This window comes from Siphateles boraxobius, unplaced genomic scaffold (assembly GCF_051911475.1).
Source record: "Siphateles boraxobius isolate OS27281-9 unplaced genomic scaffold, OSU_SipBor_1 13, whole genome shotgun sequence".
In the NCBI taxonomy this organism is placed as follows: domain Eukaryota; kingdom Metazoa; phylum Chordata; class Actinopteri; order Cypriniformes; family Leuciscidae; genus Siphateles; species Siphateles boraxobius.
The window spans coordinates 24,997,105-25,009,525 of NW_027508733.1; the positions used below are offsets into that span (position 1 = coordinate 24,997,105).

General features: G+C 38.4%; 1 protein-coding gene across 2 annotated transcripts in view; it reads right to left on the minus strand.

The window, feature by feature from the left end:
- Window positions 1–3,881: 3,881 nt before the first annotated feature.
- LOC143736135 (zinc finger protein GLIS2-like) overlaps window positions 3,882–12,421 on the minus strand; it is a 28,705-nt gene continuing 20,165 nt past the window's right edge. For both annotated transcript variants that reach the window (XM_077226752.1, XM_077226753.1), the window contains exons 5-7: window positions 11,864–11,997; window positions 7,743–7,861; window positions 3,882–6,587 (exon numbers count right to left, since the gene is read on the minus strand). In XM_077226752.1, the coding sequence (XP_077082867.1) occupies window positions 5,950–6,587; window positions 7,743–7,861; window positions 11,864–11,997 (891 nt within the window). In that variant the 3' untranslated portion in view covers window positions 3,882–5,949. The remainder of the gene's footprint in view (window positions 6,588–7,742; window positions 7,862–11,863; window positions 11,998–12,421) is intronic.

Here is a 12,421-nt window from a genome sequence, read left to right on the forward strand (position 1 = left end):
TACAAATGTTGCAATAAACAACATTACAGTGATAATCTTGTAATAAAATAAAAAATGACAAAACTCAACCCAGTTAAATTTCAGTTTTAGCAATAATAGCCATTATAAAAGTATAAGTAAAAGGTAACGTTACAAGAAGCTATACAATAAGAGATAAAGCAAAAAATTCAGTAAAATATACAAATTCAGCGCTGGTCTAACATTAACGTTACAACGGAAAAGTTAAATAGCCTAAATATATGAAACTTCACTTAACCCTCAGCAAAACGATTGGCCAGGGAACGAATTATCGATTCACGAGACCAAAGATCACCCGTTAAATTTACACAAGACGAATTACCACTACAGAGTCAGCGGCAAACGTCAGAACGACTAGCCGAGGAAAGGCTGTTCCAGGCGGGGAACATGAGCGCCGAGCGCCCGGTGATCGCCTGGAATGGATCAAATTATCAGAAAACATTATAAATAAACCACAGATTTGAGCTTTAAACAACTACATTCTCGTCTGAAAAACTCTTAAAACTACATTTCGTGAAAGAATAACCATACTATTATATTCCAACTGTATATTAAAAAAATGGCGCTGCTTTTGTTGTCATTCCCCTTGTAGCTCGCGCAAGTGACGATACTCTGTCAACCAATCAGCGTTCTGCAGTGAGTCTAGCTCCACCCTTTAGTACCGTTCCACTGTGCTAGGTACCCCAACGGAAGGGTACCCAAAAAGTGGTACGGTACGGTTCGGCTTTTTGGTACCATTCACAACTTTTGACAGTGGAAACGCAAATAATTGCGTACCGTACCGAACTGTACCGTACCGTACCGCTCAGTGGAAACGAGCCATAAGATAGATTGCCCTGCATCTAAACAGATAATGAGCAAGTGGGTAGTTGAGGCTATCTCACTTGCATATGAAGCGGCCGGACAGCCTTCACCTATGGCTGTTCAGGCCCATTCTACAAGGAGTATGGCTGCCTCTAGGCTTTAATTTCGGGTGTTTCCCTTCAGGAAATTTGTAATGCGGCAGGCTGGTCCTCACCACATACATTTGTCAGATTTTATGACCTAGACCTCTCCACTCCCGGGGCTAGGCTGCTTGCTTCTTAGTGTGCGCAAGGACTTCACACAGAACAGGCATTTCTCATTATGGCGTAGTGGGTATAGGGTTCCCACCGCGTCTCAACGCAGCTCCAGTTCCCTTGAAAGGGAACGTCTCAGGTTATGTATGTAACCCTGGTTCCCTGAGAGGGAACGAGACGATGCGTTCTCCTGCCATACTTCCTGCATGCCCTGGTCGACTTGCTTCATACTTTTTAAGAAGCTGTCGCGGTCTGTTTTCTGGTGTGCTTTATAGCTTCCTGGTCTATGACATCACCCGCCAATGACGTCTTGCTCTTCCAATGGACTGATTATACACGTGCTTCACAACGCAATCACGCAGAGCGTTCCCACCGCCTCTCAACGCAGCGTCTCGTTCCCTCTCAGGGAACCAGGGTTACATACGTACCCTGAAACGTTTTCACAACCAGAAATCCACTTTTCTCAAGATGTAATTTTTTGTCAAGTAATTTGAAAGTTAGTGAAGAAAGAAAGGCTAAGATAATACACTCAGCTTAAAATTGCATTTTTAAGTTCACTTATCTGTTCTAAAAATCCGTTCAAAAATGTGATGACATCACATAATAGCAGAATGCTAGCGTGTTCCAGCCAACAACGACCTAACCTGTAAGAAATCGAAAGGACATATGTACTCGTTCATTCGACCTTCGGACTATAATCTATATTGAACTTGCGGGATCACCAATAAAATCTACGTTGATTCAACGACAAGCAGGAGAAAGGGATACATTTAGCGGTCTAGCTCCATAGACTCCCATTCATTCTGCACTCGCCCGCGATCACCTCCAGTGGAATTCTAATGGAACTGCAACCAAGATGATATACAATGGGGCTAATAGGAAGTGCCAAGGCTCTCCGTTAGACGGGCTCTGGTACATCCCATTGATATAATTTAGTCTTATAATTTTATCAGAAACTTGTTGACACAAAAAGAGTGAGAAGATTTTAATGAATGAACAGACAATTAAAGAGTCAGTATCAAACTGACAAAAATCTTTATTTTAAATTGCAATAATATTTTATAATATTACTGTTTTACTGTATTTTTGATTAAATAAATGCAAACTTGGTGAGCATAAGAAACATCTTTCAAAAACATTAAAACGTTTTTCCAACTTTTGACAGGTGGGCTTCTGTATTTATAGGCTAGGCTATTAAGTATTTTTTTTAAACACGCCCAAATTAACCGAGTCGAGAATAGCCTATAACAGGAATTCGAATTGGTGAATTGTTTTGAAACTGTAATTTACATTAATTGTCTGAATGAACCGATTCACTACAATTAGGCTTTTCAACCCAACGTATACAGAGAAACGGACCGCTTAGGTCAGTAGCCTATGAAGCAACTTGAATAAAATTGGCGATCTAAACTGGTCGAGTTCTACTCCTAATTGCTATATAAACCAGGCAAGCCTAGGTTTGTTTACCGTTTTACCATTTACTGTTGTTCGATGTTTGCTAAATTTTCCCATTCGAAATATAGTCATTTTAAAGGGAATCCACATGATCGGGAATTTTCCACAAGCTGAGTTGATAAGCAGAAAGTTGGGCAACTTTTAAGAAAGTTGGGGTTTTAGCGTGACTTCTGTGTGAGCTGTTCTTCTTACATCACTACCATTGACAATAAACAATGGACCCTTTTGCCTCCATTTCGGTACTGTGATTTCAGTCATGTAGTGTCACTACACAAAATGAAGGTTTTTTATTGGCATAAATGGTTTCATGAAGAACCTTTAACATTTATGGACCCTTTCCATTGCACAAAAGGTTATTTAGAGTGGGAAAAGGTTGTTGAAAATTGTTCTACACACTAAAGGGGATAAAATTGTTATTTTAAGAATGTCACTGAAATGTTCTTCGGGGGAACAAACAATGGTTCTTCTATGGAACCTATTGGAACCTTTATTTTTAATGTTTAGTCAGTCACTTTCCAACACTGTTACCATAGCCCATTCTTTCCGAGGTTTAGGCTTTATGATTTAGCGAAATTACATTTACAAGTTTACACAATTTTGTCAACGTGACTTGCATTTAGGGTATAGGCTAGACATTAAGCATCTACAGGAGCTGCAAGAACTTGAATTAACTGGAATTATTTACTTTTACTTCCCACCCAGATTCAAATGTTTCTAAATTTCTAAATTAATTGTCTAAACGAAGTACATTCGTTTTTTTACGGATCCTGAAATCTTGTCCCTGAATGAGAATATAGGAATTTTCTTGAATTCAGCATATTTGTCATATCCATGCAGTTCCCATTTACAAAATTACCAAACCAGTGCATTGTTAAAAGAGCAGATGACCATAAACTGCCCACAATATTAATTTATAGACACAAGTTCATGCTTTAAACGAAAGACAAAAGCATGTGTGAGCTCACCTCTTCCAGCCATATCCTTTGAAGAGTTTCACCTCCATGTCTTGGTGTGTGTGCATCTGGTTTCAAGGCAATCAATGGCCCATTTAGCTGATAACCTGAGAGTTAAAGCTGCCTAAGAGTTACAGGTGGCCCCACCCCCTCCCACCTCATACAGGTGTTCACTGAGGAAGGGGGTTGAACTAGCGTTTTATGGTTATTTTCAAATAGACCACAATTTTTCCATACCTATGTAAAGCACTTCCTTTTCATTTGTAATACAAATAAAGAAAAATTCTTTAGCTGATTGTACGTATAAACCTCACATTAAACTAACCAAACATTTACCCTTGTGACAATACATGTAAAAGCCTTTAATCCCCTATAGATAAAACAACACTGTACACACTTTGGTCATTGCACTCTTTATTGGACTTAAGCATTATAGTCCTCGATTTCAAAAATCTCATTCCGGTCACATTGACAGACGTCCTGTGGTATAATAAGACTTCATGAGACATTAGCCTCAACGTCAAGAAAACATTTACGATAGAAGACTATTGAACTAAATCTGGTAAAATACACTCACAATATACATACAAATGTATTTAATACATTGTATTTCGTCAATAACGACCTTACAATAGAAGGCACTTGGTACTGGTAAAAATATGTTCAATAAAATATCCTGTGCAAATACATTTCATTAAAATACTTGCGCTGGCCGTGACAGGCCATAGTCTTAGTATTTATCCATTGTGCATGGCAGATATCAAATCAGAGCGATACCTCACCGTTACAAATGGGATTCCTGGTGCAAAACCAGGCGCCGTTTAAGTGAGAAAGGTCAGCCATGCATAAAGGTTTAGCAATCCGCTAGCCACAGAACTTAATAATGGATAAAAAATAGTGGAGTCCAAGTGGACTCATGTAATCATATGACACAGTTTTGACACAGTCAATGTCTCGTCCTCGAAAACGTACAAAACGTCAACACAGTTGCACCATTAAATGGCTAATAATGAAAATGCAAGCTGATGATTACTTATAGCAATCGCAAATTTATCTTGACAAAATGATTCAAAAGTAACTTTTCCTATATGTCCCGAATTGGTTAATTTTTGGAAGAGAGAGACGTATTGGTATAAAAATTTGCGAATAAGACGCACATCTGATTTCTTTTAACTAGTTGGTTTGAGACACACTACAATAGAGAGCATGTCGGTTATAATATTTTTATTTTATTGGAATTAATAAAATGAATGTTTTTAAAATATATCACATTTCACCCTAATTTTTCAGTTGAGATTACCTCTGCCGCCTTCTAACGCTCATTTAACGTTAACACTAATAATGAATGTTTATTTTTCATGCTGTACATTATAATGCTGTGATGCCTAAATTCACTTGACTGATTTTAGGGTTTTATTTTTCATGTAATGTTTTTTTTTTATTGAACATATCCAGCCTACTCGTCGTGAAAAAAAGCAAATGTTTTAATTGTACAAACTGCTTTGTTAGCTTACAGCTGGTGTTCAGCATAGTTCTAAAGATGTGCGTAGTATTGTATGCTATTCATATCCACATCCTGTTCACTTTGTTTGACCACTGTGAGTCAAAGCAGCATAATTATGAATTAGGAGGCTCCGCCCACAAGGCATTACTCGTCAGATATAAATACATTCTGACGTCTTTTATGACATAATGTGCACATATGGTGCATGAATATTACTGTTTCAGGAAGTACTGAAAAATCAATATTTGAATGTTGCCACATAATTTTGTGTATTTAATCACTCCGTATGTTAACTTTACCACATGATTCTCCCAAAAGGCAGGACCTTATGACGAATCCAAATGTGTGTGTGATTGACTGAATCAGTTTCCTCTTAAGAAGTGTACTATAAAGATCATTTTAATGATAACTATATTAAGAGTCCACACCAACAAAAGATAACATTGTTTATTCTAAGCGTTTGTCGTCAGTGGCTTTAAATCCTCCAGCTCTTTAAAGCAGGATGGATTCTGATTGGCTGTCAATGTTTTTATCATTTATCACCTGGAAAAAAAACGTTCTGAACGTGATTCCAATGTCATCGTTCCTCTGTGTCGTTATCGTTATAGTTGTGGTGTGGACAGCGATTTTCTCAGAGTTAGAACAATTATTAAAACCATTTATAGTTATCGTCATTGTCCTTAGTGTAAACAGCCCGTAAGGCCTTGTTCAGAAGCAAAATAAGCATTTTTGGCGTATCGGGACACAAACCAGTTTTGTTTTTGAAGTCTGAACAGAAAACAAACAAACCGGATTCACATCACATTCGTGAGAAATTCAAAATCTGCACTCCCAACGGTTAGATTATATTTCCAAGTAGTTTTTTTTAAGCCTCATTCGGGATCTGCTTTCATTCAGTTTGATCAAGTGTGCAATCCAAATCAGATTTGTGTGCAGTTTGAACAAGGCAATATGACTCTCTTTACGTGGTCGCCAACTGTTTCAAGAACAGCATTCCCGGAGGGATCACGACCCATGAGTGAGGGCCCAGTCCTGCTCCCATCCCGCCTTCATCTTCATCATCATCATCATCCTCTTCTTCCTCGACCCCTCTTTCAAACTGACCTCCACTGAGTCCGTATGGCGGCAACAACAAGGGGTGTAAGATAGGCACCTTCCCAAGCCCAAGCGCACCAGAGCTGGGGTACAGCACCGGCCCTGCTCCTAAAAGCGGGCCGAGCCTGGACAGATCGAAAGGGTGACTACCAAGGGGCCCGGTAAAGGTGTGAGCCCCAAATAAGGTTGTCGCCGTACCTGGCAAAATGAAATGAGCCGCCCCTGGGTAAGATCGCTCCATACGTCGGCCATCAACCAATGATGCGCCATCCGATTCCAGCCTGTTGATTCTGGGTGAGGTGGCGCGTTCCTGCACTACTGCGTGGCCGTGTGCCTTGATGTGTTTGCGGAGGGAACTGGGGTCGGTGTAGCGCTTCAGACACCCCACCATTTTACAGCAGTAGGGTTTGTCCACGTAGTGCGTGCGAGTGTGTTTGAAGCGGTCACTGGAGTTCGAGTAACGCTTGTTGCAGCCTTCGTAAGGACAGACGTACGGCTTCTCTCCTGAGAGGGCAGAAGAGCAAGAGATAATCAAAGGATTGCAGTGGAGGAATGCAAGGTTCGAGACAGCTGAGGTCCGTCAGGGACAACCGGACGGCACAGGCCTGTAGAGACCTGTCATTTTGTGTGGGGAAATGGTCGTGTCTGAATGTTAGAGGGGTTTTTTTGAGTGTCAAAAGTACTGGTATTAAAAACGTAAACAACACAAATTGGTGCTCAGAGCGCTGATTAAAATATTGGTGCACCTATTAAAAATATTGTCTGATAGCATAATAAACATAAATATTAAAAATATTAAAAATAATTATAATCATATAGATTTATAAATATAAAAATATAATAAAAAGATACCATTTCATTATTTATAAAATAAAATCATATTGATTTATAAATATAAAAATATATTTTATTATATCTATACAATAATTATTTATTTAATTGTGATTCATTATTAAATAATTTTGAATTACTAATATTAATTAGGATTAATGGATTAATAAGAATAATTTATTAAATAAAATAATTTAAGTACTTTTATTTAACATTGATTGCTTTTGTATTATAATTTCAATATCTGAATGTTTTCTTGAATACTTGATGCTGCTGTTAGATGAAAAACATCAAGCACAATTTACTTTACTTGTATAGTCTACTTTATCTTCATTTCTTCTAGAGACGTGATTAAGATGCTTGGCTTCTAACTTGAAGAACTATTACTTAAAAGGATAGTTCACCCAAAAATGAAAATTAGCCCTGAAGCCATCCTAGGTGTATATGACATTCTTAAAAACTACATATGTACTTAATATATTATATGTACTATTCTTAAGAATGTCATATACACCTAGGGTGTCTTCAGGGTGAGTAAATCATAGGCTAATTTTCATTTTCGGGTGAACTATCCCTAAACTAAAACTAAATATTAGTGAACTAAATATTTGTAGGCTACATGCCATTGCTTTATTTGTTTAACATAATAATATGTACATTTTCAAATATTGGTATTCACTACTGAAATTTCGGTATTGTAGAAACCCTATTGTGCACATCTTATTTAAATGTGAGCTAATGTTTTTTTATATATCCATATCTGATGTGTACCATATTATCTGTGTGTGCATGTTTCTTCTGTTCTTATTGCAAATGCGTGGATCTCACCTGTGTGTGAGCGTGTGTGTATTTTCAGGTTTTCCAGGCGGGAAAAGCTCTTGTGGCAGGTAGGACAGTGATGAGGTTTCTCATTGGTATGAGTCCGGATATGAATCAGCATCTTGTACCTGCGTTAAACAAATGGATCCTGGATTAGTGCTGTACTGTACACACTGTCTGTCCAAGAGCAAACATATCTCAGAGTGAAGGTTTTAGAAGCAATTCCATAATCATGAATTATTTTTTTAAAGAATGAATATATATATATTAGAGGTGGGGATAGATTATTTTTTTTAATCTAGATTAATCTCACTGGAATCTTGGAATTATTCTAGATTAATCTAGATTAAAATGGCTCATTTGAATTCTGCCGAAGTCATTCAGAATATGTGTGCTACCCAAATAATGACTAAAAGTAAGTCTTTGAGAATAGTTCGCCTCGCGTAGGGATGTGAATTTCTGCCAAAAATGCCATTCGACAATAGAGGAGCAAAAGTCGAATATCGGTCAAAAAAAATTATAAAATAAAATAAATAAATAAAACGCACAATTACAATGACAGAAAGGGAGGCCAATTTCATCTTTAGCGATTTGTCATCAAACAAACTGTTTATTAATTGAACAAACAACATGTTTTCGTCGTTTTTTTTAACATAGTAGACTAATTGGAAGAAGAACAAAACAATAAGCACGACGTAGCTACAGTCCGTTTTTGCATCGCCAAACCAGATGCTCGTTAGATCAAAAAATAATGTCATATGTCATAATGATTTTATGTGAACCTGCCTTTACCGGTAATAGCCTCCTCCTTTTTAAACAAATTAGTTTCAATCAATGTAAACTATTCGTGTGACTATGCCCCTGCGCAATACACACACATTACCGCGGGATGGCAGGTGTTCATTTCATAAACTGTACACAATAGCTTATTTATTTTGTAGCCTATAAATGAATGTATATGTCCAACGGATAATGTCATACTTTTTAGTAGTGCTATTGTGGCGTAATAATCTGTTTGGTTGTAAAATGTATTACCTGAATGAAATGAAATCGAATGTATCGTCCTGTGGAATCATTCATTCACAGACAGCTTACGAAGATGTTCAACTAATAAAGATCTTCATCGCTGGCAAAAAAATTTCACTAGACTAAACTATAGCTCTTGATGTTCTTAAATCTTCCTGTTACGACTTCGTGTCGAGTGTGATTGAACGCGCTTCAGAGTTCAGACGATTCAGTGCGTGAGGAACTGAACAGAACTGATTCGCGAACCGATTTAGACAGATCTGCCAACTTGTTTGATGAAGTCTTTGAACAAAATCGACCCAAAAGAGTGATTCATTTGTAAATTGAGAATCGCTCATGCCCATAAAAAAGATACAGCGCGCTTGGAAGAAACTCATTTGACAACATGTAAAGCCTAGTTCACACTACATGATTTTAAGCCCGATTTAAGCCCGATTTGCAAATCGTTGAGCTCGCCGACAGGTCAGGGTGTTATCGCGTGCAAATCGCGGGGGATTAGCGAGCGATGAACGCTTGCCAATCTGTTAGTATGAAAGAGCCAACAACGCATCAAAGACCCTCGCAGACGCCTCGCAGACGCGTCGCCGAGCCTAGAAAAATATCTAGCATGCTAGATATCCAGAGCTGTCGCACAACTCAATCTCACTGATGTCATGAGCAACAGCCAATCACAGCAGCGCATGAGTTGAGGTCACCGGGTAAATACGTAATTTTTGCCATCAGCTAAACATAAACATGCAGCTACATCTCCGATAGGCTATAAACATGCTGTACTCACCTCCAACTCTCTCTGTAGCACAGACCTGCTCTTTGCGTATGCAGATCCACTCTTTCCCCCATACTCTCTTATTTTTTCTTTTTTTGCGTTTTTTCTCAGAGCAAATCATCGCGCAAACAGTTTGCAGCACTAGTTTCTGTCTGACGTCCATATTCGCGTGTTGTGTTGTTCTTTGCTGTGTATTGGCGCGTGCTGTTTCGCGTCAAGATAGACATTAGACAGATAGATTTGTAGACAAGATAGAATCGTTGGGTGACAGAGTTGTTGTCAACTCGTGTAGTGCGTTACCTCCTGTTGCGGATCAATCATGCTGTGTCGTGTGGTGTGAACAGCTCAACAACTTGAACACTCCTGATTTCTCAGAGAGCAAGTCATGTAGTGTGAACCGCACAGTTCAGCCCGACGTTTTAAAATCATGTAGTGTGAACTAGGCTTAAAGTAACGAGAGGAACGATCAACTTAACATGTAAAAGTAAAATACCCTGCTGCGCGATTTGCGCGAAAATATAACGATATTCGAAAAAGCTATTTTATGATCCCAACGGACCAACCCAACTTTGAGAATAGATTAAAGGCGATATTTTTTTTATCGCCCGATTAGAGTCTCACGTTAACGCCGATAACGGCCCACCACTAATATATATATATATATATGTGTGTGTGTGTGTGTGTATATCTATATATATACAGGTCCTTCTCAAAAAAATAGCATATTGTGATAAAGTTCATTATTTTCCATAATGTAATGATAAAAAATTAAACTTTCATATGTTTTAGATTCATTGCACACCAACTGAAATATTTCAGGTCTTTTATTGTTTTAATACTGATGGTTTTGGCATACAGCTCATGAAAACCCAAAAATCTCAAAAAATTTGCATATATCTGCTGAGGTGTTATGGAGGCCCGGGATTCTTCGATAACGGCCTTAAGCTCATCCAGAGTGTTGGGTCTTGCTTCTCTCAACTTTCTCTTAACAATATCCCACAGATTCTCTATGGGGTTCAGGTCAGGAGAGTTGGCAGGCCAATTGAGCACAGTAATACCATGGTCAGTAAACCATTTACCAGTGGTTTTGGCACTGTGAGCAGGTGCCAGGTCATTCTGAAAAATGAAATCTTCATCTCCATAAAGCTTTTCAGCAGATGGAAGCATGAAGTGCTCCAAAATCTCCTGATAGCTAGCTGCATTGACCCTGCCCTTGATAAAACACAGTGGACCAACACCAGCAGCTGACATGGCACCCCAGACCATCACTGACTGTGGGTACTTGACACTGGACTTCAGGCATTTCCTTCTCCCCAGTCTTCCTCCAGACTCTGGCACCTTGATTTCCGAATGACATGCAAAATTTGCTTTCATCCGAAAAAAGTACTTTGGACCACTGAGCAACAGTCCAGTGCTGCTTCTCTGTAGCCCAGGTCAGGCACTTCTGCCGCTGTTTCTGGTTCAAAAGTGGCTTGACCTGGGGAATGCGGCACCTGTAGGCCTTTTCCTGCACACGCCTGTGGACGGTGGCTCTGGATGTTTCTACTCCAGACTCAGTCCACTGCTTCCGCAGGTCCCCCAAGGTCTGGAATCGGTCCTTCTCCACAATCTTCCTCAGGGTCCGGTCACCTCTTCTCGTTGTGCAGCGTTTTTTGCCACACTTTTTCCTTCCCACAGACTTCCCACTGAGGTGCCTTGATACAGCACTCTGGGAACAGCCTATTTGTTCAGAAATTTCTTTCTGTCTTACCCTCTTGCTTGAGGGTGTCAATGATGGCCTTCTGGACAGCAGTCAGGTCGGCTGTCTTACCCATGATTGCGGTTTTGAGTAATGAAACAGGCTGGGAGTTTTTAAAAGCCTCAGGAATCTTTTGCAGGTGTTTAGAGTTAATTAGTTGATTCAGATGATTAGGTTAATAGCTCGTTTAGCTTTTCATGATATGCAAATTTTTTGAGATTTGAGTTTTCATGAAAACCAGTATTAAAACAATAAAAGACCTGAAATATTTCAGTTGGTGTGCAATGAATCTAAAATATATGAAAGTTTGATTTTTATCATTACATTATGGAAAATAATGAACTTTATCACAATATGCTAATTTTTTTAGAAGGACCTCTATATATATATATATATATATATATATATATATATGCACACACACACACACACACACATTCTTAAAAAAATATGATTATGAAAAACTAATACATAAATGCAAATATATCTTGAGTTATTTTTTTCTTACCTACTTTATTTTTCTTGTTTTAATTATAAACCTTACCTAATTTTGCTTAGAAATAATGCTTAAATCCCATGAATGCGCGTATGTTGTCTGACCTGGCATTAAAGCCTCTTCCCTTGCGCGCGCAGCCCTCCCAGTGGCAGCAGTATCCTGAATTCTTCTCCGGTTTCACATGCGAGTCATTAACATGGTCCACAAGATCCTGCAGGCTCTCGAACAGCAGATGGCACTACAGAGTAAAGACAGAGAGCACAGGAGGAGCAGAGAGGAAGATGAGGAGCAAAGAATAAACATAATGTGTAAATAGCACTTTTAATATTTAAAGGTGCTGTTTGTTCTTTTTTTTTACTGTACTAAAGCACAAAAACATCATAACATGATTGCAGAGAATTAGGAAACATGCTATGTTTTATTTTTTATTTATTTTTTTTAATTCGTAGAACATTAACAGAAAGGCATTCAAAATTTAAAGTTTTACAAACAAAACTGAGCTTACATACAATTATCACAACACAATATACATACCATTCCCAACAGTAAGGTAACATGCCAAGTTCTCATATGTTTCTAAGAAAAACAATGCTACAGCCAGTTATTCTATTTTGAAATGTACAATACAAAGTTAGCATCAACAATGTTGGGATGTTGTGGGT